The sequence below is a fragment of the Neomonachus schauinslandi genome, chromosome 1, assembly GCF_002201575.2.
Source record: "Neomonachus schauinslandi chromosome 1, ASM220157v2, whole genome shotgun sequence".
Lineage (NCBI taxonomy): Eukaryota > Metazoa > Chordata > Mammalia > Carnivora > Phocidae > Neomonachus > Neomonachus schauinslandi.
In genome coordinates, this window is record NC_058403.1 from 79,303,902 (window position 1) to 79,327,840 (window position 23,939).

The following is a 23,939-nucleotide window of genomic DNA, read 5'->3' on the forward strand; positions in this document are numbered from 1 at the left end:
TTAGCATATTTTGATATTTAACGTTGATACAAGTAGCCAATCATTGATTTCATCCAGAAGAGAGGGAAAAACGAATGATTCCAGAAAAAATGAATAACATGCATATTCTTTGACCTGATGTATAATATTCAATTTATGACTATACCACAATTTTAAAAATCTGTTTTTTTAAAGATTTCAAGAGACAGAGTGTGCACGTGCATGTGCATGAGCAGGTTGAGGGGCAGGGAGAGGGACAAGATCTTAAGCAGACTCCTCCCTGAGCATGGAGCCCGATACGGGGGCTGGATCCCATGACCCTGAGATCATGACCTGAGCCAAAACCAAGAGTCAGACACTTAACCGACTGAGGCACACGGGTGCCCCTAAAAATCCATTTTCTTGATGATAGATCTGGGTTCCAATTTTTCACTATCCTAGTGTGATAACAAACCTTGTATGTTTGTACATGTTAGAATTTCTTTAGAGGAGAAATTGATAGGTCAAAGCACGTGCACATTTATTCATTTTCTCTGGATTCATCAGTTTTTCCCTCTCTTTTGGATCATGCATGGTCATCCATAGTAATAGAAGAGAAGGCAGGGTCTATGGGCACAGATGTGGATACGAGGGTCTGATAGAATATGCTGAAGTGTTCTTCTCTTTGCTTCTATTTTCTCAGTGAAACAGAAAGCAAGGTTATCAATTGAGACCTAGGGTGGATGAGGAGCAATTGGAGAGTAGAGGGTACGAAGAGAGGTGAGATAAGTAAAGGCCATCTCGGAGAATGGGAGAGATTGCCAGGGAGTGCTAAGAGCCTAGATCTCCAGTTTTACTAGATACTGACAAATTGTTCTTTAGAGGAATTGTACCAATGTACCAATGTACTTGCCAGCAGTGGATGGCTGTTTCTGATGCTCTACACCTTCACCAATCCCTGTATTCAGAATTTTATAATTTTTGCCAAGTTAATGTTTGTGAAAGGTTTTAATTTCCTCAATTACTCATGAGTTGAGCTTATTGTCCATTTGTTTCATCTTCTGTGAATTAGTACATTCATATTCTTTCCCATTTTTCAAACGGTTGTCTTTTTCTAATTTGTAAGTTCTCTTTATACAGTTTAGATAATATATCAGTGTTTACATTATGACTATACAAATATTTTCACTGTTGAGCCTATGACCATTGCTTCTTTCTTGTATGACCATGTATTTTTCCTAGAGTTAATGATTTCCCTTTCCATCTGCCTAGTTTTCCATATACCATACATACGATTTTTTTTCCAAATGCTCCAACATGCCTGGCATCTGATCAGAAATAATTACTATGCATTCATATAGAAGTGCCATTTTTTTTTGTTGTTGTTCCTTAAAGTCTTCTCTTTCTTAGCCATCTATCCTCTTGTTCCAATTTGTGTTGGTTGCTCTCTGGAAAGCTGCTCTGGTAGCATTGTGGATCTTCTATTCATAGACTCCTGGGTTGGATTCCATATTTCCCAAATCTCCTATCTTCCTCTTCCATGGTTTTGCTGGTACTTACCCTCCAGTAGCTCCCCCCAAATGGGGACATATCTGAATCCATGCATGTCTTTTTTTTTTTTTTTCAAGTAAACTCTATGCCCAATGTGGGGCTCAAACTCAGGACTCCAAGATCAAGAACTGCATGCCCTTCTGACTGAGCGAGGCAGATGCCCCGTGCTCTGGATCTTTCATGCTGTGCCTTCAATAAACCCTTCAATCTGAAGATCCGTGTCTTTAATTCTAGAAAACTTTTTGTTGTTATTTTTTTTTTTTTTGGTAGGGGTCATTATTTTCTCTGTTCTCTTTGTTTCAAACTTAGTTTTGAATCAACATTTGAATTTGATTGTAGGTGTGGAGCAGATGCTTTATGTTCCTGTGCCTTTGCATTTGTTACTCCTTCTGCCTAGCATGCATTTCCTCTCACTCCTCCTATCCTAGCATATCTCTGCTTATCTTTCAAAACTCATTTCCTGTATCATCTCTTCCATGATGATCCCCTCCCTGACCCTATCTGAACGAGATGGTCTTTCCTCTATGCTCCCAAAGTCTGTTATGGAACCTCTTATGCCATACTACAGTGTGTTTATACATCTGCCTCCCCTACTGATCATAAACTCTTTGAGAGCAGGATAATGTTTATCCATTTCTGTATCCTCAGTGCCTAACATTGTGTAGTGCCATGAATAAATGAATGGATTCAACGAGGGGAGAAAAGTGAACATTTCCTCCTGCTACATGTCAAGCACCAAGCAAGACAGGTACCATCTCCTACATCTTCATTTAATCCATAGAGCAAATCTCAGGTAGTAATTGCTTATGCAACAAATATTACCTGAGCTTCTATTACATACAAGGTTTGCTACTTGGCCAAAGAATGAAAAAAAACAAAATCTCATTTCTCCTGAAATTTACCACAGAAAAGACTTTTTTTTCTCATATAATTTTGAAAAATTGACATTTAATTCACATACCAAAAATTCTCCTGTTTAAAATGCACACTTTAATAGTTTTTAGGATATTCACAAGGTCATGCAACAGTCAGAACTAGACAAGATGCTTTTTATCTGTATGAATGAAGTGCTGTATGTATCCTGGGGTCAAGTCAGAGGAGTAGGCAGTTTACCAGGGGAACACTTTCCAGGGAAAGGAGCAGTATGTGCAAAGTAGTAGAGTTCTGAGAGCCTAGTATTTGGAAAAATATGAAAAATACAGAGGAGCTGGAGTTTATATTGAGGTAGTAGGTTATACTATTTTACAAATGAGGAATCTGAAGGTCAGAGAGGTGAATTAACTCAACCAAGGTCAGACAATTTTTCTTCCGCTAACTCAAAAAGTATCTGAAGGTTACCCTACCACCAAATCATCCCCTTGAGTAAGCAGGCACTGACACCACCAAACACTGAATTGGCTCCAACTACAGTTTTTCCCCCAGCCTTCTAGCAAATAGGCCTCATTTTCCCTCCCAACTCCTTGTATTACCTAGCACCACTGGCCATACAGACCACCATCATTAGTTGAGCAAAAACATTTTCACCATGGTTTTATAGACTCAAACAGTTAAGGCAACCACAGTGATGCTATCAGAAGGTAGTCTGTCCCTGGACAAAAATATTTTGGTCATGAAAGTCCAAGGGGCACCTGGCTGGCTTGGTTGGGAGAGCACGTGACTCTTGATCTTGGAGTTGTAAGTTCGAGCCCCATATTGAGTGTAGAGATTACTAAGAAATAAAGAGAGAAAGAAAGTCCAAATCGAAGCCATAACACTTCATAGGTTCTGTTTAGCTAGAATATGTTTGCCAGTCATGTTTCAAGCTCTGTATGACCAGAAAGAAAGTCTACTTTCCTGGGCCTCAGTTTTCCTACCTGCAAAGTGACATTAAGAAATCTTGTCCCAGCTACGCTACTGTGATCCTCACTGAGAAACCATGAGGATCTGTATTGCCTTCAATGTTCTTGAGGAAACGGTTAATATGCCTAAAAGTAATATGCCTAATACAAAAATGTCTCCAAATTTCTGACCTCAGTTAAACGTTCATAAAATCTTGGCTTAGTAGGTTTAAATTCAGCCCAGATCCATTTCCATTTCAACTCTCTGGGAGGGGACGAGTTAGGGGAACTCAGGAGAAAACAGGCAGAAAATATTGTTTTTTTTTTTTTTTTAAAGATTTTATTTATTTATTTGACAGAGAGAGACACAGTGAGAGAGGGAACACAAGCAGGGGGAGGGGGAGAGGGAGAAGCAGGCTTCCCGCCGAGCAGGGAGCCCGATGTGGGGACTCGATCCCAGGACCCTGGGATCATGACCTGAGCCGAAGGCAGACGCTTAACGACTGAGCCACCCAGGCGCCCCAGAAAATAAAGTTTTGTCAGGCAGGGGCAAGGACCTCTGGATTTCTGGTTTGGCATTTGGAGGCTGTCCCCTTCTCTCTCATGTGAAAGAGCAACTCTGCATTCTATGATAAGGAACTGTCTGTGCTACAAATCAGAGGTATGGTGGAAACGTGTCCACCACCACACTATGTAAACCCTTCTGCAGCACCATGGTTTACAAACTGCTGGCAGGACAGAAGACACAACTGCAGCAAAGAGCAGTTATTTCTCAGAAAAAAATTTGAAAGTGACCAGGTGAGACATGGCAAAAGAGTCACCAGAAGCCACCTTGGCTAAGAATCTTTAGATGCTTGTTGCCCACTAGAGAATCCATGCTAAAATGTTTGTGGTTTTGCAGTAGGACCAAGGAATTGGTATGTCTGAAAATATCACACAACAAAAAATAGCTTTACTAACGTTTCAGAGAAGAATGAGACCAAGTACCCCTGCCACTCTCATTTCTCTTTTAGAAGGTGCAAATCTGAATTATCGGAAATAAAATGAGCAAATGCTGTCCTATAATACAAAGGTGACTATACTAATTAGGGGTATTTGTGTAAACAATCTGAATATCATTACCCCTGGGTCTGCTGAGGTTTATATACACACAGTAGTTTTCATTTGTGATTCTCCAGTACATTTTGATAGGGAAGCATCCATACCTAGTTTATCTATTAGTTTGGGAAATAATGGCAAAGTCCATTCCCAACTCCAGGAACAGTGCAATCCAATCCTTTTTTAGAGAGAGGAAATATGTGAATATTTGAGACCACAACCAGAATTCAAATAACTGCAATATGTAGGTATACATTATTTTTCCTCTGGACAACTAATTAATTTAAGGAGATCTCCCTCTCCAAAAGAAAGTATTTAGAAGCTCATTAGTTCCTAAGAAAAGCATTATGTGTGTGACCACTGTGTCTCAACACACTACTCAGTTCTCCTTCATAGAGACTTCACAACAGCCCTGCAAGGGTTAGTTGTTTTATCCTTTTTTTTTTTTTTAAACTGAAGAAACTTAGGCTCACAGATGCAGGAACATTCTAAGCCACACAGCTGGGGACAGAAAGGAGGAAGGCCTGAGTCCTAAGCCTATAGGCTTTCCACCTGCCAGTGCGTCCCAAACAAGAATCACCTGCAAGCACGTAAGGAAAATACAAAATCCAGGCTCACAGATTGTCTGCAAAGGGGCTTGGAAACATGCATTTTTTTTTTTTTTTAAACAAGCCGCTCTCCCTCCACCCTCTTTGTCAACAGGAACGCTTAGGAAAGACAGTCCTTCACGACCCAGCCAGGCGATCTGAACCTGTTCCATCTTCACCAAGAGACCCCCAACGTCCTCAAGAACTCTTACTCCTCTGATCAAACCATCACCTCCACTAAGGCCCCCAGAAGTCCAGATCTTGGAATCTTCTTCTGCCCCTTCTTCACCTCTGAATCCTGCCAATTTTTTTTTTTTTCTTCCCTGTATAATTTCATTTCCTGGCTGGGACCAGGCTCTAACCACCAGACTTCCAGCCGGGCCCCGGAACTCCCAACAGCCTCCAGCCCTTCTGGCTCCTTCCCTAGCCCCTCGGCTCGGGCTGCTATCATCCCAACCCTGCCTCTTCCGTCGGTCACGTTGTTTCCTCCGCTTGGAAGGACCTCTTTCCTCCCCGGGCCCTTCCCAATGCTCGGGGAACTCCTACACAGCCCGAGCGCCTCCGCTTCCAGCCACCCTCGCCTCCCACCACCCCGGCTCTGGGACCAAACCCGGCCTCGCAGCCCAGCAGTGAGCGTCCGTCCTCCCGGCCGCAGCCCCTGCCCCCTCCCCGCTGGCCTCCCCACCCGCCACCTGGCTTCGCAGCGGCCGCTCGGGAAGCCCTCGGCACTTCCCAGAATAGAGAGCAGCTGCCAACGTCAGGCTGCCGCCCGCCGCGGGGTTCCGGGCACACGGGGTGCGGGCGGAGGGGACTGGACTTCACTCTGGCCTTCCGTCTCCCCCCAACGGGCCGGGAAACTGAGGCCCAAGGCCGGCGGCAACTTCCCCAGGGTGCACAGTCCGCGAGGGCCCGACCAGTCCCGGGCCCCAGGCGTCCCGACTCCCATCCGCGAGCCCTCGACCACACGCGCCGCCCGGTCGCCCCGGAGAGCCGGACGGGGAGCGGGTCTCTGAGGGAGCGCTCCGCCCGGGACCGCGCAGAGCGCCAGACGCGGCCAACTCGCCGCCAAAGTTGCCTCCCAGCCTGCCCTCGCCTCTCACCTCCGAGGCACACCTTCCCGCGGGCCCTAGCAGCCGCACTCTCACATCCGGTCCACCTTACGCACACCCCTCTCCACGCTCTCCCACGGCCCCTCTCCCTCCCACGCCTGCGGCTCGCGGCCGCTCCCCCGCGCCCCCTCGCGCACTCCCACCCGCGCCCGGGGCGCGCCTTCCCCGCCCCGCCGCACGCCTGGCCTCCGCGCCGCGCCCGCCCGGGCTTCTGGCGCCCGGGAGCCGCAGCCCCGGGCCGCGACCCGCTTCCGCCCGCCCGGCGGGAGGCAGAAGCCCGGGTAGCCGTGCGGGGGGCGAGGGGCTCGGTGGCGCGGGGCGGGGAGGGGGCGCTCGCTCGCTCACTCTCGGCTGCGCACACGCCCGTACAAACTCTCACACAGACACACGCGGGGTGCGCTGCCGCCGCCCGCCGCTGCTCCTCCTCCCGCCACCGCCTTGAGAGAGAGAGAGAGAGGAGAGAGAGAGAGAGGGAGGCAGAGAGAGCGCTTTGTCCGCGCGCCGCCGCCCGGCCCGGGACTCTGCCCCGAGGAGGCAGCCGCGCCGAGTCCCCGCCTCCGCCTCTGCCCCCGGGCGGGCCGGGCCGGCCGCGGTGGGGGGAGCCAGGCTGAGGGTGGGGGTGGGTGGCGGGCGGGCGGAGGGCGGGGAGGGGGGGCGGAGGAGGAGGAGGAGAGACGAGGGCAGCGGAGGAGGCGAGGAGCGCCGGGTACCGGGCCGGGGGAGCCGCGGGCTCTCGGGGAAGAGACGGATGATGAACAAGCTTTACATCGGGAACCTGAGCCCCGCCGTCACCGCCGACGACCTCCGGCAGCTCTTCGGGGACAGGAAGCTGCCCCTGGCGGGACAGGTCCTGCTCAAGTCCGGCTACGCCTTCGTGGACTACCCCGACCAGAACTGGGCCATCCGCGCCATCGAGACCCTCTCGGGTAAGCAGTCGCCGCTGCCCCCTCCCCCCGCCTCGCCCAGCTCCGGCCGGGACGGCGCCCGGAGGGAGGCCGAGCCCTGCGGGCGGCGCCCGGCGGGGGCTCCCGCGCCCGCACGCTCACTTCCACGCACCAGACCCTCAACTCTCGCCGCCGGCCCGATCCCGGGACGGCCCGCTCCCCTCCCCCCACCTCTCCGGACTACCCCCCTGCCCTCCCAGCCGCAGCCCTGGGGCGACCCCCGTGCCGCTCCGAGGGTGCCCAGGGCTCACTCGCTCTCTGGGGGCACCCTTCCTCCCCCTGGCTCCCTGAGCTGCTCTCCAGAGTTTCCCCACCCCCATCCTCAGAGAGCCCCCGTCCCCTCTCTTGCCTGACCTTCCCGTCACCCCCTTTGTCAGGGGACCCTCTCCAAATCCTGCATCTCCTTCTCCCTTGACCGGACCTTACCCTTTTCCGTGCCTCGTGCCCGGGACCTCTCGCCCTCTGGCGTCCCCTGAGCCGCACTCTCCTTTCAAGCCCCCTCCCCACCTCGCCCCGCGGTCCCCCACTTTCGGCACCCCCTCGGCGCCACCCTGATGATCCCCTCCGAGGTTTCGGGGCTCCCCCAACCCCAGCCCCTGCACGACGGCACCTCTCTCTCGGTCCTCTCCCGAGCCTCAGTCCCCTCTCGCTCGTCTCTCAAGCGCTCCTATTTTTCTCTGAATTTTTTGTCCGATTTTATTGAGAAGAACTCGGGGCTGGGGGCTTTCCGCCGCCTGTCCCCCCGCCTCCCGCTCGGCCAGAAGCACCTTTTTACGAGGTGCCCTGTCTCAACTCGGTGGGGGCCCGGGCTGAGAACCGGGAAAGAGGCGACCGGGGGGCCCGCGAGAGCGCTGGAGCCCAGACGGGAGACGGAGAGCGACACACACACACTCGCGCGCGCGCGCACTCACCAACTCTCCCTCTCGCACACGCACCGCTCGGAGCCGCGCTCGCCCCCGGGGCGGGAGCCTGCGCCCCCCGAACCCCGGCCCGGCGGGAGCCCCTTCCCCACTGGCGCGCGGGGTGGGGGCGGGGCGGCAGTAAGGCCAAGGTGACACCCAGGAGCCGGCCGGGACTGGGCTCTCGCAGAAGCGGCCCCGGGGTGGTGGTGGTAGGGGGGTGGGGGGCTTCAGTGCGTCTTCTCGAGGCCACCGGGTGGAGAGGGCAGGGAGGGGAGCGCAGCGGAGCCTTCGGGGCCCGGGTTAGCGGAATGGAGAGGTGGGGGCCGGGAGAGGAGCGGGGCCGCGCCAGCCCTGCAGCTTGAGTTTCAAATGAGCTCATCCTTTCAAATTGGCGCCGCTCTTTATTAAATTTGTTTTTCCGGTAATGCCACCCACAGCTATACCTGGGGTCGGATCCGGGCTCGCGCCCTTCCCACCTCGTCCCAAGACTCGGGGCGCCCACCTTGCTTCCCACTGGGAACCAAGTTTGCCCAGCTCGAGCGGGGTAGGAGACCCCTTGAGGGCGCCCGAAGGCGGAGCCCGAGCGTGGAGTTCTGTGCGTGCCCCTCCTAGACCCTCGCCGGTTTGATCTAAGGAAGGTTCTGAGTGCTTTAATTTCTGTTTTAAAGGTAAAGTGGAATTGCATGGGAAAATCATGGAAGTTGATTACTCAGTCTCTAAAAAGCTCAGGTAAATATATTTTGCTTAGTTACTTTGTGATAGGGCTTACGTATAAATACAGAAATACATTCAGTTTTTTAAAGTGTGCTTTTATAGTTTTTAAAAAAGGCTTTTGTTTGTTTTGTTAAGTGGAGATAACATAGTTTAGAAAGTTACATTTTTTTACTTTCATTATATAAGGTGTTTACTGTACTTGGAAAATATCTGGTGCCTTATTGGGGGTGAGGGGTGGCGAACCCTAGCTGTGTGAAATTCGCTGGGACCGTTAAACTTGTTTATCAAAACTTGCCTCCCACCCCCCACTCCCACCCCTACCCCAGCACAGTGGCAACAAACGCTTGTCAAGACTTCCTGTGAGATGTTAAGAGTAAATATTTACTTTGTCAGCTAAATTGCTGAACTAAACTTCGCGATTAATTAGTTTTCTTTTTTAGATAGCTTAACGTTGAATAATAAAATAATTCAGTAAGGGGTCAATATTTTGCATAGCACTCTAAAGAAATAAGTTGTTTGGATTGGCTGGCAGTTAAAAAGCCAGACTTTTTTAGTCACTGAGACTACTGACTATTGCTTCTGAGCGTTTTGTTGTTGTTGTTGCTTTTAAGATATGTTTGAGGCTAAATAAGTATCTTTGTGAAATCTATAGTTATATTTAAGTGCACTGTTGTTAATGAAGGAGTAAAGAGTTTTGTGGAAGTTGGATTTCTCCACAGTGATTTGCCTACGTGAGAAGTATCTATGAGGAGAGAATGAGGGAGAACATCTTTGTTTAAAGTTTATTGTGGACTTTAAATTGGGGCCCTTTATTACTCATTCTAGATTTTTTTTTTCTCCCATGTGTCCTAACTTAGTTTATATCCCATTCACATACATTTCTTCACCATTAGTCATTAAGTAGCTGGATTGAAAACTCTAAGTCTTTGATCTACCACCTTTACAATTTGTGATACTCAACATTGTAACCGCTTACTTGATTTTTACCAGAATTGAATAGATTTTAAAACAAACGTACTAATTTTATAAATACTTAGATGTTTTGTTAAAGAGGTTTTAAAAATTGTGGGCGCATTTTCAGATACTTTTATTTTAACTAAGCGACAGAGTATCTTTTGTTTGCAAATGATTCTGTGACATATCACAAAGCTAATGCCTTTTTAAAAAGGCAAAAGTTATGATTTGCAGTTTCATGTGTAATACTAAGCTAGTTCTTCTCTCTAGGAACAGATGTAGTGTGTAACTGGTTTTTCAGTTAAGTATTTTAATTTATATACTTTTCTATAAAGTTTTTTTTTGCCTGAGAAATCCAAGTTGAAACTTTCTGATATATTAAGTACTTATTGTAAATTTAAATTACTCATCCTACAACACTTGAAAATTTGATGACTATATTGAGCAAAACTTGAAAGAACCACCTAAAACATTTGATGGGCTATTATTCTATAAATGCCTAATTCTATTGGCTGTCTAGCTGTTTTGAGTCCTTTTTGGGGTTATAATTAATAAAAATCACTAGAATTTTAACTTTGTTTAGTTGGTGTCTCATTTCATGTTGCAAAGTACATTATTTCATGTTGCAATGTAAGGGAAATACTAATTTATCTAAAGTTATTAACCTCTCCTAAGACTTCTCACAAATAAACTTCTTCTAAACTTTTTCTTTCAAAATGAAGAGGTTATTTGCTGTTAGCCAGAGTGTCATTTAAGTAATTTTGTTGTGTTTATGTAAGAGTTCAGAATTAAAAGCATGTCCCCAATTTTTAGTATCAATTAAATAAAGAGCATACTAGGACTTATATAGCCCTATTAGTACATGATTTCTTTGAACATGTGGGCGATATGAAATACCTAGGAGGTAGATTAAAATGCACTCTGTATGATTCACTACACTGAAGACGTCTGACATACCAAATGTATGCATAAGCTGCTGCTGTAGAGGGTTGCATCATTTCTGATTGGATGGTTTTACTCTTTTTTTTCCCTTTCCTTTATTGGTTTAAAATGCAGGAATTAGTTGCTTGTACTGCAGGCTAAGGGAGAGATGGCTAATGACTGGCGTTGTGTACTGAGCTCAGACCCCTGGGATGAAGCAGCTGTATGTTCTCATGTACAGGGCACTACCACGGTGCTGGCTTTCAAAAAGCAGGGTACTGTGACATTTGAAACCAAAGCTTTTATGTTATATGGTGACTATTTTGGTGTTCCTTTGTTGCATTTCCATGAAATTTAACAAGTTAGAAGTAAATTTGTCAGCGTTAAGTCAGTTCTATATGTGGTTTTTGTGTTAGTTGAAGTGAAAATGTGAAGAAAACAATTCATCCTCATTGCTTGCTTACTTAAAAAATCATTTAACAATTGAGTGCTCATTTTCTTTATATTGTTCTGATTTCTTTCTGTTTTCAAGAATCAGTTTTAGTATCTACATTCCAAATAGATTTTTTTAAGCTAATGATACTTTGGGAGGAGATGTTTTTATCTTAAGTCATGAAATTATTGGCATGCCATTTGCTTACCAATTGGGTCTTTTGTTATATATCATTCTAGCATCATTTTACATGTGCTATTATAGTAGACAGCCTAGATAACCATTATTTTCTCAGGGTCATCAGAAGCAGAAAACTCTTTTTCCTTTTTGCCATATGTGTTTCATTCTTACTAGATACAAAGTATTGTAATGCAAACCATAGACAAACCATCTATTTTTCTTACTTTCTAAGTTGATTTCAGGCTTTGTTGAGTAAAAATCTTTGGATTGTTTTTCTCTATTCATATTTGTTGGTAGTATATATAAATCAAAGATTACTTAAAGAGGAAGAACTTGGTAGTGACTTTAAAATTCTGCTAAAAGTTGTGGAAACTTCTTGACAGAAATTTCATTTTTGATGTTGAGGAGAGTTTAGTTTAAAAATATATACATATATCTGCATATGTATCTACACACATACACTCGTGCGCACACATCACATAAATTGTTTTGAGCTAAGACATACGCTAACCTGAATGTGCTTTGTAACTAAAATTGAATGATTCTGTGAGAAACAAAACTTTGAAAAATGCAATTTCTGCCCACTGCTAGGAAGTAACCAAGTGGTGCTAGACATGCTTTCACTGAGATGGTGTGAATACTATGAGGTAGTGTAGGAAAAAGCTATGAATTTGTCTTTCATGAGTTAAAAATCAGTAATTGTGTTCTCTCCAATGCAAATGAATTCGGTCTCCTATAGGAATGTTAAAGAAAACAGTATCTCAATTGTATTTTGCTTGTATGTACTACATTGTGTATAGTTGAATTAAATACCAAAAAGGAAAAAAAAAAAAATCACCCAACCTCAAGCCCTCCCTGCAACAAAGGCTTTTGCTGCATCAATTTTTAATTTTGTAGCAACAGAAAAGACTTTTTTATGTTAAAATCATATGATAGCCTTCTATTTAAAGAATTTGTTGAATTAAAAATTAATTCCTGAATTTAATTACATAGATTCCATGTGTGGATATAACATATATTAATATAAAATACATGTCAAACTGTAAGGTAACTTATGATTTGACTTTGAGTTGGACGTTTAGTTTCCCATTTTTAAAACAAAAATTTTTTCATATGGTTCTAGGCAATGCCATAAAGAATTACACATTTTTGCGACCTTTAAGAGATAATAGAAGCAACAAAGAAAAATATTAGTTGATAATTCAGGTGATAATGTAGGTTTAAAGTTCTAGCTTACAAATATTACAAGACTGGTCATTTGGTGTTTTTATGTTATTTAGCTAAATATTAAAAAACATTGAAAGCTACAAATCAAAATACTTTTTATGTGCTGCTTGATTTTCCTATTTGTCAAATTTATCTCAGTTTTAAATTTGTATTGTAGCAATTTATAAAAGTATTAAATGGCTGCATCTGACCATTAATTTTAAAAGGAGGTTTGGTGATGTTTAATACATTTGTCAAATGGTGTTTTTTAAAATAATGTTTCCGTGTAATTATGGCTGGATATAAGATGACCAGTAAGGGATGGTCTCAGAGTTTTGTTTTTTACTATTTTAACCTGAGACTACATAAAGATGAGAGAAGATTAGTAGTATTTGTACAATACCTTTTACACATGGTGAAATAATGTATTTTCTTTAAGAAGAATTTTTTAAAGGACATTAGATGATTTAGAACTAATTGCATGTCAAATTTTACATTTAACTATTTTGAGTAGATTTTTTTTTTTTAATGGAAGTTGCTCCAGTTTTTCAGCTGGGGGGATGTAAATGAGGTTGAAAGTGCATAAAAGGATAGTCATTGGGCACACTTACTAAAAGTCAAAACAATGAAAATCAGATTTCTACAGGAACTTTTTACACATATCTGATACTTCTCAACTTTCTAAATATTTGCTGTCTATTGCTGAATCACTCTTCCAAGTCTTCTAATGAAATTCTCAAAAGTAGATGAGCAATTGGTCAGAGTTGTGAGAGGATATTATTTGAGCTAAGTGTGTCATCTCTGTGATTCAGTGGGGTGTGTGCACATGGGTGTCTGTGTGCATGTGTGCTTTGTGGGGGACAGTACGTTCAGACAGATGGTATCAAGAGGGAAGTGGAGGAAATCTTTAATTGAGCAACATTTGCTCTGGAGTTTAGAATCTGACAAGGCAAATGAAAATTGCTGGATGTTTGAACCTTGTGACAAAGGGAATCAGTATTTGCTTTGAGTGATACATAACTCTTGTAGGTGGTTAACCTTTTGGAAGCCAGGGCTCCAGCACCTGTGGTGGCTTCTGCACCGAGTGTGCTGCTGGGAGGACGATGTAATGCACAGTGTACTCTCCTTCCTCTTGCTTGGATATCCTGTCTCACTAATAGAGTTAGCTCAGTGATTCTGTGAAGGCTCTGATGATGTATAAGCCATTTTTATAAATGTTAGAAAATTCAAAATTTGAATATGCATTTTCATTTAGAAATTCTATACTGTGGAAGACAGTATATTATTTTGCACAACAGAAGTACTCTGACAGAATCAATTTCATTAGAAGCATAAATATTGAACTGGTTTCTTTGGAGACTCTTAAAAAAAGTTTCAAAATATACTTTTAAAAATTCCACTTACATGCCACCAAAGTGTCTTCACGTTCTTTTTGGTGTTGAAGAGGAGAGTGGCGTGACTTGGCTAAGCCAGTTTTTTAAACCAGTTTTCTAAAACTTTTAGTCAAAAGCATTATCTCTCAAAAGTTATGATTAACTTCTTAATTTGAAGGATGGCATAGTTCTGTTTAACAAAACATGCCCAAGTAATTTATTAGTCAAGGTTTATCCTTTTTACACTGAAATTCAAGTCCAGTCAGTTTGGGTAGTCATTCAGAACACTATCATTGAAGAAAATGTAATAGCAAATAAACAACGAACACCTACCGGTAAAGATAACAGTTTTTCCTCCCATTTATTATCATTAAAATATTTTAAAAAATCTTTTACTTTATAATTTGACTTCATGCTTACAAACTTGTAATTTTCATTTGGTGGCATGGACTGTATGGGTTCTATTTTCGGCAGCAAAATTGCAGAGTGCTCAGAGCATTATTTTTAAGGTTTTTCTTTTCCTGTTTTGATCATGTACTTTGGTCTTTGCATAAAATAGAGAAGAAAAATTATTTTCCTTTATAGAAAAATTGAAATTCTGTTGCTTTGGCTTCCAAAGACAAGGGAGGATATGATAATTGTTTCTTTAATTTGGTTTAGAGTTTGACGGCATATTGAGGTAAAGATTAAGTAGACCAGAGAAAATGGATGCTTTTGCACTAATAGCAGGCAATCAAATCTGAAAGCTAACCCAGTGTCCATCATTGAATAGATATATGTCTCCTTCCAAGCCTCTCTTTCTCACTATGTAATAGGCTTGCATTTTTGAGATACATTTTGTTCATTTATTCCCAGATTTCTTTGTTATTTATCTATTCTGTACTTTATTCTTAAAATGTGAATATTACTTAGAATTTTCCCATTCTGTTTACTATCAAGAATATTTCATAAAATAGCTGTTTTAATGAGTCCCATAAATGAAAATTAAGAGGGGCGCCTGGGTGGCTCAGTCGTTAAGCGTCTGCCTTCGGCTCCGGTCATGATCCCGGGGTGCTGGGATCGAGCCCCGCATCAGGCTCCCTGCTCGGCGGGAAGCCTGCTTCTCCCTCTCCCACTCCCCCTGCTTGTGTTCCCTCTCTTGCTGTGTCTCTCTCTGTCAAAGAAATAAATTTTTAAAAATCTTAAAAAAAAAAAAAGAAAATTAAGAGTTCGAATGCATATTTTAGACTTTCTGATATTTACCTGTATCATAAGAAATGTACCTAATGACCAGGAAAATATGTATGGGACCATTTCAGCTTTTCTCATTATGATATAATTAATATGTGCCAGTGTGTGAGAATTTGCCTTAGGGGGAAGCTTGGATTTTTAATTTTTGTTTTGAATGTGATCAGAAAGGTTGTTTCATGATTCCATGTGTTGATGTGTAAATAATGCTAGTAGCATTCTCTCGGGGAGATATATGTATTTTTATGTGCCTGCATCGTATATTCATATAGTATTGATGTCTCAGTCTCTTCAACACATTATTTCATTTACTCCAAATAATAATTATGTGAAGAAGATAGGACAAGTAATTTCCTCCCCTTTTTTCTGATGAGGAAACTTAGTTTCAGAGAGATTTAATAATTTGCCCAAGGCCACATGGCTATTAAATAAAGCTGTGGCTAGAGCCCAGGTCTTCTGATCCTCAGTCCAGCATGCTGAGACTTTTTTTTTCCTATTTTTTAAATTAAAGAAGTCAGTCAAAAGTGTTGTAAGGCTCAAAGGGTGCCTTTCAAGAGTGATGGAAGTATATGAAAATAGATTTGTTTGTGAATGATCCTTTGCAGTCTTATTCTTACATCAATCTGAGTTATCTGTACTTTGTTACAGTTTTTTTAGAAGCAGAAATAATTAGAAACAAACAGAGACAATTTAAACATTACCAGCAGCATTACCTCCTCCTAACACCATGCTCGCCCATAGACAGAAGTGGGGTTGGAGTTTGTTGCTTTTTTCAGTGGTTGCATTCCTTGTGCTATGAAATAGAACACTGCCAAGAAAGACGTATCTCTCGACATCTTGCACCACACACATTAGGCAGTGAGCTGTAGCTCTGGTCAAGACTATCAGCCTTGTGGTAAAGGAAAGTCTAGCTCAAGGAATCACTTGGGTGGGTTCTTCCTGGGTTTTAACCAACCCATTGCTGGAGGTCAGGACTGTGTTTTGGTTTCTTTTCCTGGTGGCTGCCAGGTCTTTGAGAGACATTAGATTTGGTGTCTCTCTGCTTCACTTTCTGTACAGAATATGGCCTTTGGCCTCTCTTGTGGGGATGGAATGAGTATTAGTAGGATAGTATCCATGAAGTTTTCAGATTCATTAATGATACAATCACTCAAAAACATATACTAAATAACTAAGCATGTGAAGTGCAGTTCATTTTCCCTTAATTGTAAACTTTCCCTGCATTTATCCTCTTGTTTCCTTTAAGTTTTGTGTACTGTCCTATGTATATGGTGGTGGTGGAAGGGAGGAAGGCACTATCAAAAAATAATAGGTGAAAAGATTATTTCCAACTCCCCACACATTTCATTTCTTTAAGTTAGGATAGTCTGGAGTAAGGTATTGGATGTTCTGTGGAATTCTGACTCTGAAGATGGGGAAGGAAGGTAACTAATACTTAGGAAGCAGTTCCTGTGCTAGGGGGCTGCACGAGGCCTTCTGTGTATCTTATTTTATCCTCACAACAGCCGGGAGAGACCTGTACTTCATCCTTTTTACAGATAGGGCAGTCAGGCTTCAGGCTCAAAAGCAGCTCCTCCTTCCACCTGACCAAACCTGCTTCAAAGAAACAGTGGTCCTATTACCTTTGCTCTCCTCCTAATTTAAATATAGTAACAGGGCGCCTGGGTGGCTCAGTTGGTTAAGCGACTGCCTTCGGCTCAGGTCATGATCCTGGAGTCCCAGGATCGAGTCCGGCATCGGGCTCCCTGCTCGGCGGGGAGTCTGCTTCTCCCTCTCCCGCCCCCCCCCCTTGTGCTCTCTCTCTCACTCTCTCAAATAAATAAAAAATAAATAAATAAATATAGTAACAGTACCCTACCAGTAAAGCAGGAGTTGTGATAATGTTTACATAGGCTACAGAGTAACTTTGTATGTTTTTCCCAACTCAGAATAAGAGATAAAGTTTACATGTATACAACAGATATGCTGAGGAAGATAAGGTGCTGAAGTTTAGTTATTTTTAGTATAATTGAAAAACAGCTAAAAGTGTTAGTCATAATTTGAGGACACTTTTTGAAGTAGTCCTTCCTATTGTAGAGGCGTTAGTAATTATGAAAGAGAGGTGTTTTTAAAAGTCATTGTGGCTGAAAACTAACATAATGTGTATGCAGTGTGGGGAGAGGGTCTGTATTCATGCTTTTGGCCCAGATATATTTTTTTAAACCCTGAAAAAAGACTCAGCCTTTTTTGTTTAGGACCTAGAATGTTGCACAAAGTTTGGCATGGTTTCATTTTCATCTGTATATAAAAAAATGTGTATGGTCTAGAGAAGGAAAATATGGGATTCTCACAAATTGCTTTTCATAAAATGATTCATCTTACTAACATTAGAAAATTTTAAACCTTTCTGACACGTGAAAATGTCAGTGAAAGCACAGGGAGTGGAAAGATGGGTCTTTTTTTTTTTTTTTTAAAGATTTTATTTATTTGACAGAGAGAGAGCACAAGCAGAGGGAGAGAGAGGGAGAAGCAGGTTCCCCGCTGAGCAAGGAGCCCGATGTGGGACTCGATCCCAGGACCCTGGGATCATGACCTGGGCCGAAGGCAGCCACTTAACCAACTGAGCCACCCAGGTGTCCCGAAAGATGGGTCTTTTTGATACAATACTTAAATATTATATAGTACATTGGTGACTTTTTTAAGTAAACAAGATGTAAGATACAATTATACTATCAATGAAATGAGATTTACAAGAGTTTTGCTTCTAGAGATAGAGGTGCTTTTTTGATAAAAACATAATCTTATGAACTTTATTATAATTAAAAAATAATGATTTTTCTCAGTCAAGAACCTCTAATAGAGCTTAAAATGTTATCAGAGAAGACATTTTTATTATCTGGCTACATCTTCTCTTTATGCTTTCTCTTCAAAAAGCAAAGCAAAAAATATGTAATCGAATGGTGATTCTGGGGACAGGTTAACCTCAAACCAATTCACAAAATAGAAGATATTTTGAAAAAGCTCATGTGAGGACAGGCTATGACTGTATTATGTGGAGACCTTTTACTTGAGTCCCTCCTGATCTTTGTGATTTTAACAATGCATAATGAAAAATGGATGTTTTTCTTCATTGTATGGGTAAGACTTTGGAGTAAAATATTTGTGCATCTTTGAGAGAGTCATATAGATGATTCAACAGTTTAACACTAAGAAAAATGGAGTTTAGCCTCTTCAAATAGAAGGAAGGGGGAATGAGAGAAAGAAAGAAAGACAGACAGTTGGAGGGAGAGAGGGAAGGAAGGGGGACAGGAGACAGGCGGCATAGGTGACTGAGTGAACTGTGTCAGGCAGCTCGTGCATTCTCTGATTCCAGAGCACAGGGGAAAGACTGGTACTCACTGATAGTGCAGAGAAGACAGTAAGTGACTCCAGTGGTGCCAGCAGGACTGAAAATCTCACACAATTTATTCTTTGATGTTTAAAAACTCTAGGAGTATGTGGCTGGCCTGCCCCACAAAAGGTTTTGCATTTCTTTCTATGAGGCTCTGTACTGGCCACTTCCTCCCTCCCTACCTCCCTCCCTCCCTCCCTCTGTCTCCCTCTCTCTCTCATTCTCCTTCCCCTTTGCATTTCCATGGGGATGGCTAGGCAGGGCTGGAAGGTGCCTGCTGTGCAGGCCTACCTCCAGTGCAGTGCCCCCTCGCTGGCTGAGTTTGGGGAAGCCAGGGAGGCGTGTGTGCGCTTGCTCAATATGTTGGAATGTATGGGTTCTGTGGCATACACTTACCGGGAAAGTGCAGCAGACAGACACACAGACCCACACACAGACACACACACACACACATACACACACGCTTGTCAGTGGTTGGGGGGGGTTGTCAAACATAGCTGGCTTTTATGAAGAGTTGAAAATTTGGGAAGGAATTTCCTAGTGTTGAAAGTTTAGGCTACTTTTCTCCCCCCTAGAGTGCAATTGTATTTTTTTTTTGTAAAGGGAAAACATCCCCCCCCCCCCCCAAATACCGTTGAAGGATAGAAAAAAAATTTGTGGATGCATAATCTGGCCTTGCTCCTGGATCTTGCTGTACTCTTTCCCCCTTTCTCTTTATATGAATAGTGATGTCTTCAAATCATGGACACTGAATTTGTAAAATAAGCTTTTGAAAACTCTGAGTTGTGTCACTGCTAATGATGATAGAATCAAGGATCTTTAGAAACCAAGTTTTAAGCTCAGTTATTTTAAAATGTAGGATTAATCTCCCTTTTGAGGAATAAAGAATAAAATACTTGCTCAACGAAGACTTCTAATTTTTTTTGCCCCTTAATATTTTTTAAAATTTTACATTCATTTATTTTTTTTATTCACAAAAGATTTGAGATAACAAAGGTGCTGTTTATTCAATTATTTGAAATAAAGAAGACAGAGATTTAGTCTTATGAAGTAGGTTAGTGAAACTGACATTTTGTTTTAAGGGCTATAAAAGACTGGGAACAGGTGGTTGGTTCTAATATAATTCTTTATACATCTTAGGAGATTTGCCAGGGAAGAGTTAGCTCTTTGGTTCATTGATTTTTGTATTAATGGTTTGCTGTGCATGTCTGTTTCAACGATTTCAAGACAATAATTGTGATATTGAAAATTGGTGGCTTTAGTTCACGATTATGGACAAGATGTTAATACCTGCCTTAAAAATTTCCAGGCCTGGGGCGCCTGGGTGGCTCAGTCGGTCAAGCGGTTAAGCGTCTGACTCTTGATTTCAGCTCAGGTCATGATCTCAGGGGTGGGTGAGATCAAGCCCGGCATCAGGCTCTATGCTCAGCAGGGAGTCGAGCCTGCTTAAGATTCTCTCCCTCTCCTTCTGCCTCTGCCCCTGCTTGTGTGCTCTCTCTATAAAATAAATAAATAAATCTTTAAAAAATATTTCCAGGGGTGCCTGGGTGGCTCAGTCGTTAAGCATCTGCCTTCAGCTCAGGTCATGATCCCGGGGTCCTGGGATCGAGCCCCGCATCGGGCTCCCTGCTCCGCGGGAAGCCTGCTTCTCTCTCTCCCACTCCCCCTGCTTGTGTTCCCTCTCTCGCTGTCTCTCTCTGTCAAATAAATAAGTAAAATCTTTAAAAAAAAATGTTTACAGGCCAAAGTCCTATCTTTTACTCCCCATGGTAGTACGTTTAACAGTGTGTTCCACAAAGCCTGAGGATTCTGAGGAGATGCCAAATTCATGGGAAGGAAGAAGTGGACATATGTACATGGGAGATCCTGGCTTCTTAACCACCTTTCAGTCAGAAAACAGCTATATTCATTGCAGTTTTATGTGTTGGAGTTCAGGCTAGAATTTGGTTCAGAAAAGAGGTTTGCTGCTTTAAAAAACAGTTTGAAAGTTATCTGTCCTATAGTATATAATTCTGGGCCTTGAGTCCATTCCTTGTTCAGACATTCCAGCAGATCCAAAACTCCTTCTCAAGGAAAATTTAGACCCTGCCTTTGCTACTTCTAAATCTACTTCCTGTGGAATGGCCTGTCACTTTCGCTTTAGTAACAAATGTTTGCTTTGCCAACTGCATGCCAGACTAAATCTATGGATTTTTCTATAATCAATAGCACAGAATGTTTGCCCTTCGGGAACTTTCTAAGGAGCTCCTTGGCCAATGATTGCACTTCAGTTCTTGGTAGAGCCATTAGAGTCAACTAACTTTGAAGAGTGATGGGTCTGGTGACAAGGGACCCACTCATTGATCAACAATAGGGCTTTGCTTCAGGAGGTCCAAGCAGGTTGGCCCTCCTGCCCCTTCTTTAAGCAGAGCGTCCCTACTTTTATCTGTTGCATATGGTGAGTTTCCATAAACACAGGGGTGATCTTCAGAATATTTTCAACTGGTTAGAATGGACACCTCACAAGTCAGAGGGGACATAAACCATTATCTAATACACACTTGCACAGCATCAGTCCTGCATGCATGAGTCTTGTTCTAGAACAGGTTATTAGGGGCGTGTGGGTGGCTCAGTCGGTTAAGCGTCTGCCTTCGGCTCAGGTCCTGATCCCAGGGTCCTGGGATGGAGCCCCTCCTCGGGCTCCCTGCTTAGCGAGAGCCTGCTTCTCCCTCCCCCTCTGTCTGCCTCTCTTTCTCTGTGTCTCATGAATAAATAAATAAAATCTTAAAAAAAAAAAAAAAACCCAGGATATTATTACTTCAAACAATATATGTTATTCTCTCAGTGATTTCTTAACCTGTGGTCAAGGACTCTTGGGGGCAGTACCTTGGACTTTGCCTTCTGTGTTATTTAAAGAGCCTCCTGGAGGGTTTTCATGCCCAGAGAGAGAGGAGGCTCCCCTCCGAGCTCTGCTTTGTGCCCATGTACTCCATCGCTCCAGCTTCAAAGACCACTGATTTCATATCCTACATCCAAGTTTTGTAGTAAGGTTGTCACAAGAAACCACCATATATTTACAGGGGTCCACACTCAAATACCTGCAGGTGATATAAGTGGTGGCAAGGGGGGGTTTCTGTGACGGACAGGAGACGTAGCTCTTAAGTCAGCTTCAGCCAGCTGCTACATGTGGAAATGTAAGGCCAGTGTTCGCAAATCTGTTTTTCCAGAAGAAGCTGGAAGTCAGAATTCCTATGTTAAGTATTGGCAACAATTCAAAAATTTTTGTAGAGATTGTGAAGGTCGAAGAAGATAACTTGTGGGTTGAATCTGGCCCACGGGTTGCTGGTTTGTAGTCTCTGCCACATGAAAATTCGGCAGCTTCTATAAGATATTGTTGAAGACTCTCTCCATTATGTTTAGTATCTCCTACCCTTAAGGCTTGTCTGTGAATGAGAGGGGAAAGTCCTTCTGTTGATGAACTGGATAAACTCGTATGTCTCTTATCTAAAGATGATGATAGCTGTTTAGAAGCTCAAAATTAAAATTATGTCTCAGTTGCTGCAGCCATCCTTAGTTTAGTTAGTTTTCTGGAATAATTATTTTCTCTACTATAAAGTACCTTACACTTTTAATTTTATATCCTTATTATGTTTCTATTATATGGAACCATCTGAAATCCTTTTGTAAATTTAGAAGGTACATATGCTGAATGTGTGACCATCTTATAATTTTATGTATATGCTATTTCATTATACATGTTCATGAGAAAAAAAACAAGCCCTATTTTCATATAATTGGAGGAACGTATTTCCTCATCGGTCTCAATTATACCTCCTCCAGTTAAACACTGGGCCAGCTATAGATGATGTTTTAAACTGTTTTTAAGAAGGTATGATTCTCATATGTCTAGCAAACTTTTTTTTTTAAATAAGAGCTTGAATTCTGCCTGTAAATCAACATCTGATATAAGGCAGGTAGTTTTAAAAGCATAGTGTGGGGGCGCCTGGGTGGCTCAGTCGTTAAGCGTTTCCCTTTGGCTCAGGTCATGGTCCCAGGGTCCTGGGATCGAGCCCCGCATCGGGCTCCCTGCTCAGCGGGAAGCCTGCTTCTCCCTCTCCCACGCCCCCTGCTTGTGTTCCTTCTCTCACTGTGTCTCTCTCCGTCAAATAAATAAATAAAATCTTTAAAAAAAAAAATAAAAGCATAGTGTGTACTTGGCAGGAAAATTCAGTGGTGAAAAGTAGTGCTTTTAAATATTTTTGAAAAGTGTTTTGGTTACTGTTGCACTTTCTTGTATTTAAGTTGAGGAAATTGAAAGCCGTATGGATTCTGCTTCTGGGTCCTGGGTGCAGTAAATACTCATTAAGGCCAAACTAAATGGAAACTGCCAGTTACCTGAGGGACCTTTACAAAAAAAAACAACAAAAACACAAAACCCAAAGAAAACTGAAACACAAAAAACTAGTAGGATTGTTGGATTAGCATTTTAAAAATGTATCTTTTTATTCTAAAACTTACATGAAATGAAATAGCTCATTAAGAATCCCTATAATGGTAAGGTAGAGCGCATGTCTTGGGGAACATAAAATTAGATGATCTATGGTAAGACATAATAGAGTGGCATATAAGAGTCTGAGAATTCAGGATTTCATTTGGTTTCCCTCATTTGTGAAGGATCTAATGGCTATCAGTTCCATAAAAATAATCAACTCTATTTTTTGGACTGATCTTTTGAACTTTAAAATTTTGAAGTTCCATGAAATCTTGCTCTTGTCTTGTTTTTTATTTCCACTGGTGCATCTTGAATGCCTTGAAAAGTGAAATTAGCTGCTCGTTAAATATTTTTCAACTTTTAAAAATTAGAGCCATAATAAGGTATCCTTAATAATTTGCTTTTATTTCTTTTCCTCTTCTTTATTTTCAAGCTGAGGGTGGGGAGAAATAGCAGTTCAAAGATTTTACTCTTTTGTGAATGGGTTTTTCAGTCTTTGTACTGAATCCTTGGCCTAAGTGGAATGAAACCTTCATGGGCATTTTAGGTACAAAGGTCCTTTAAAACATGAGGTGCACTGCAAAGAGCAGTTTCCCAGGGCCGCAAAGTGAGTTTTGGAAAGCAGAGCCTTAGATTTGGTGGAACCAGAATAGGTTTTGCAAATCAGTCTTAATAATAATAATAATAATAATAATAATAATAATAATAATGGTGGGTTAATCTTAGTATTACCAGATTCAGTGTGATTACTCGAAAATACAATTTTCTCTGTAGATATTTCTCTCTCCAACCCAAATTAGATTAAAAATATGCCAGGAGTCATGGAAGGAAAACATATATAGCCCCCCCCCCCCCACACACACAAATGGCTATCCTCTTATTGCAAGATAGTAGGTGGATACAAGAAGCAAGTTAAGTTGTGTTTTTATGTAGTAAATCAAAGATGATCAGCTTAAGCAGACAGTGTCTGAAATTGTGAAAAAATAGACAAGTGCAAAAATGACAGAATTTACCAATGGGTAAGATAATGCATACCCAAGGAAATGACTGATCTTAAAATAAATGTTAATTGCAAAACAAGATGCTGTCAAATGCTCTGTATTAGTAATCTATTGCTGCATACA

At 42.5% G+C, this 23,939-nt stretch overlaps 1 protein-coding gene across 5 annotated transcripts in view; it reads left to right on the forward strand.

Annotated features, from left to right (window-relative positions):
* Positions 1–6,786: 6,786 nt before the first annotated feature.
* The window catches only part of IGF2BP2 (insulin like growth factor 2 mRNA binding protein 2), a 157,311-nt gene continuing 140,158 nt past the window's right edge, over positions 6,787–23,939 (forward strand). For all 5 annotated transcript variants that reach the window (XM_021692335.1, XM_021692336.2, XM_021692337.2 and 2 more), the window contains exons 1-2: positions 6,787–7,046; positions 8,635–8,695. In XM_021692335.1, coding sequence (XP_021548010.1) covers positions 6,869–7,046; positions 8,635–8,695 — 239 coding nt within the window. In that variant the 5' untranslated portion in view covers positions 6,787–6,868. The remainder of the gene's footprint in view (positions 7,047–8,634; positions 8,696–23,939) is intronic.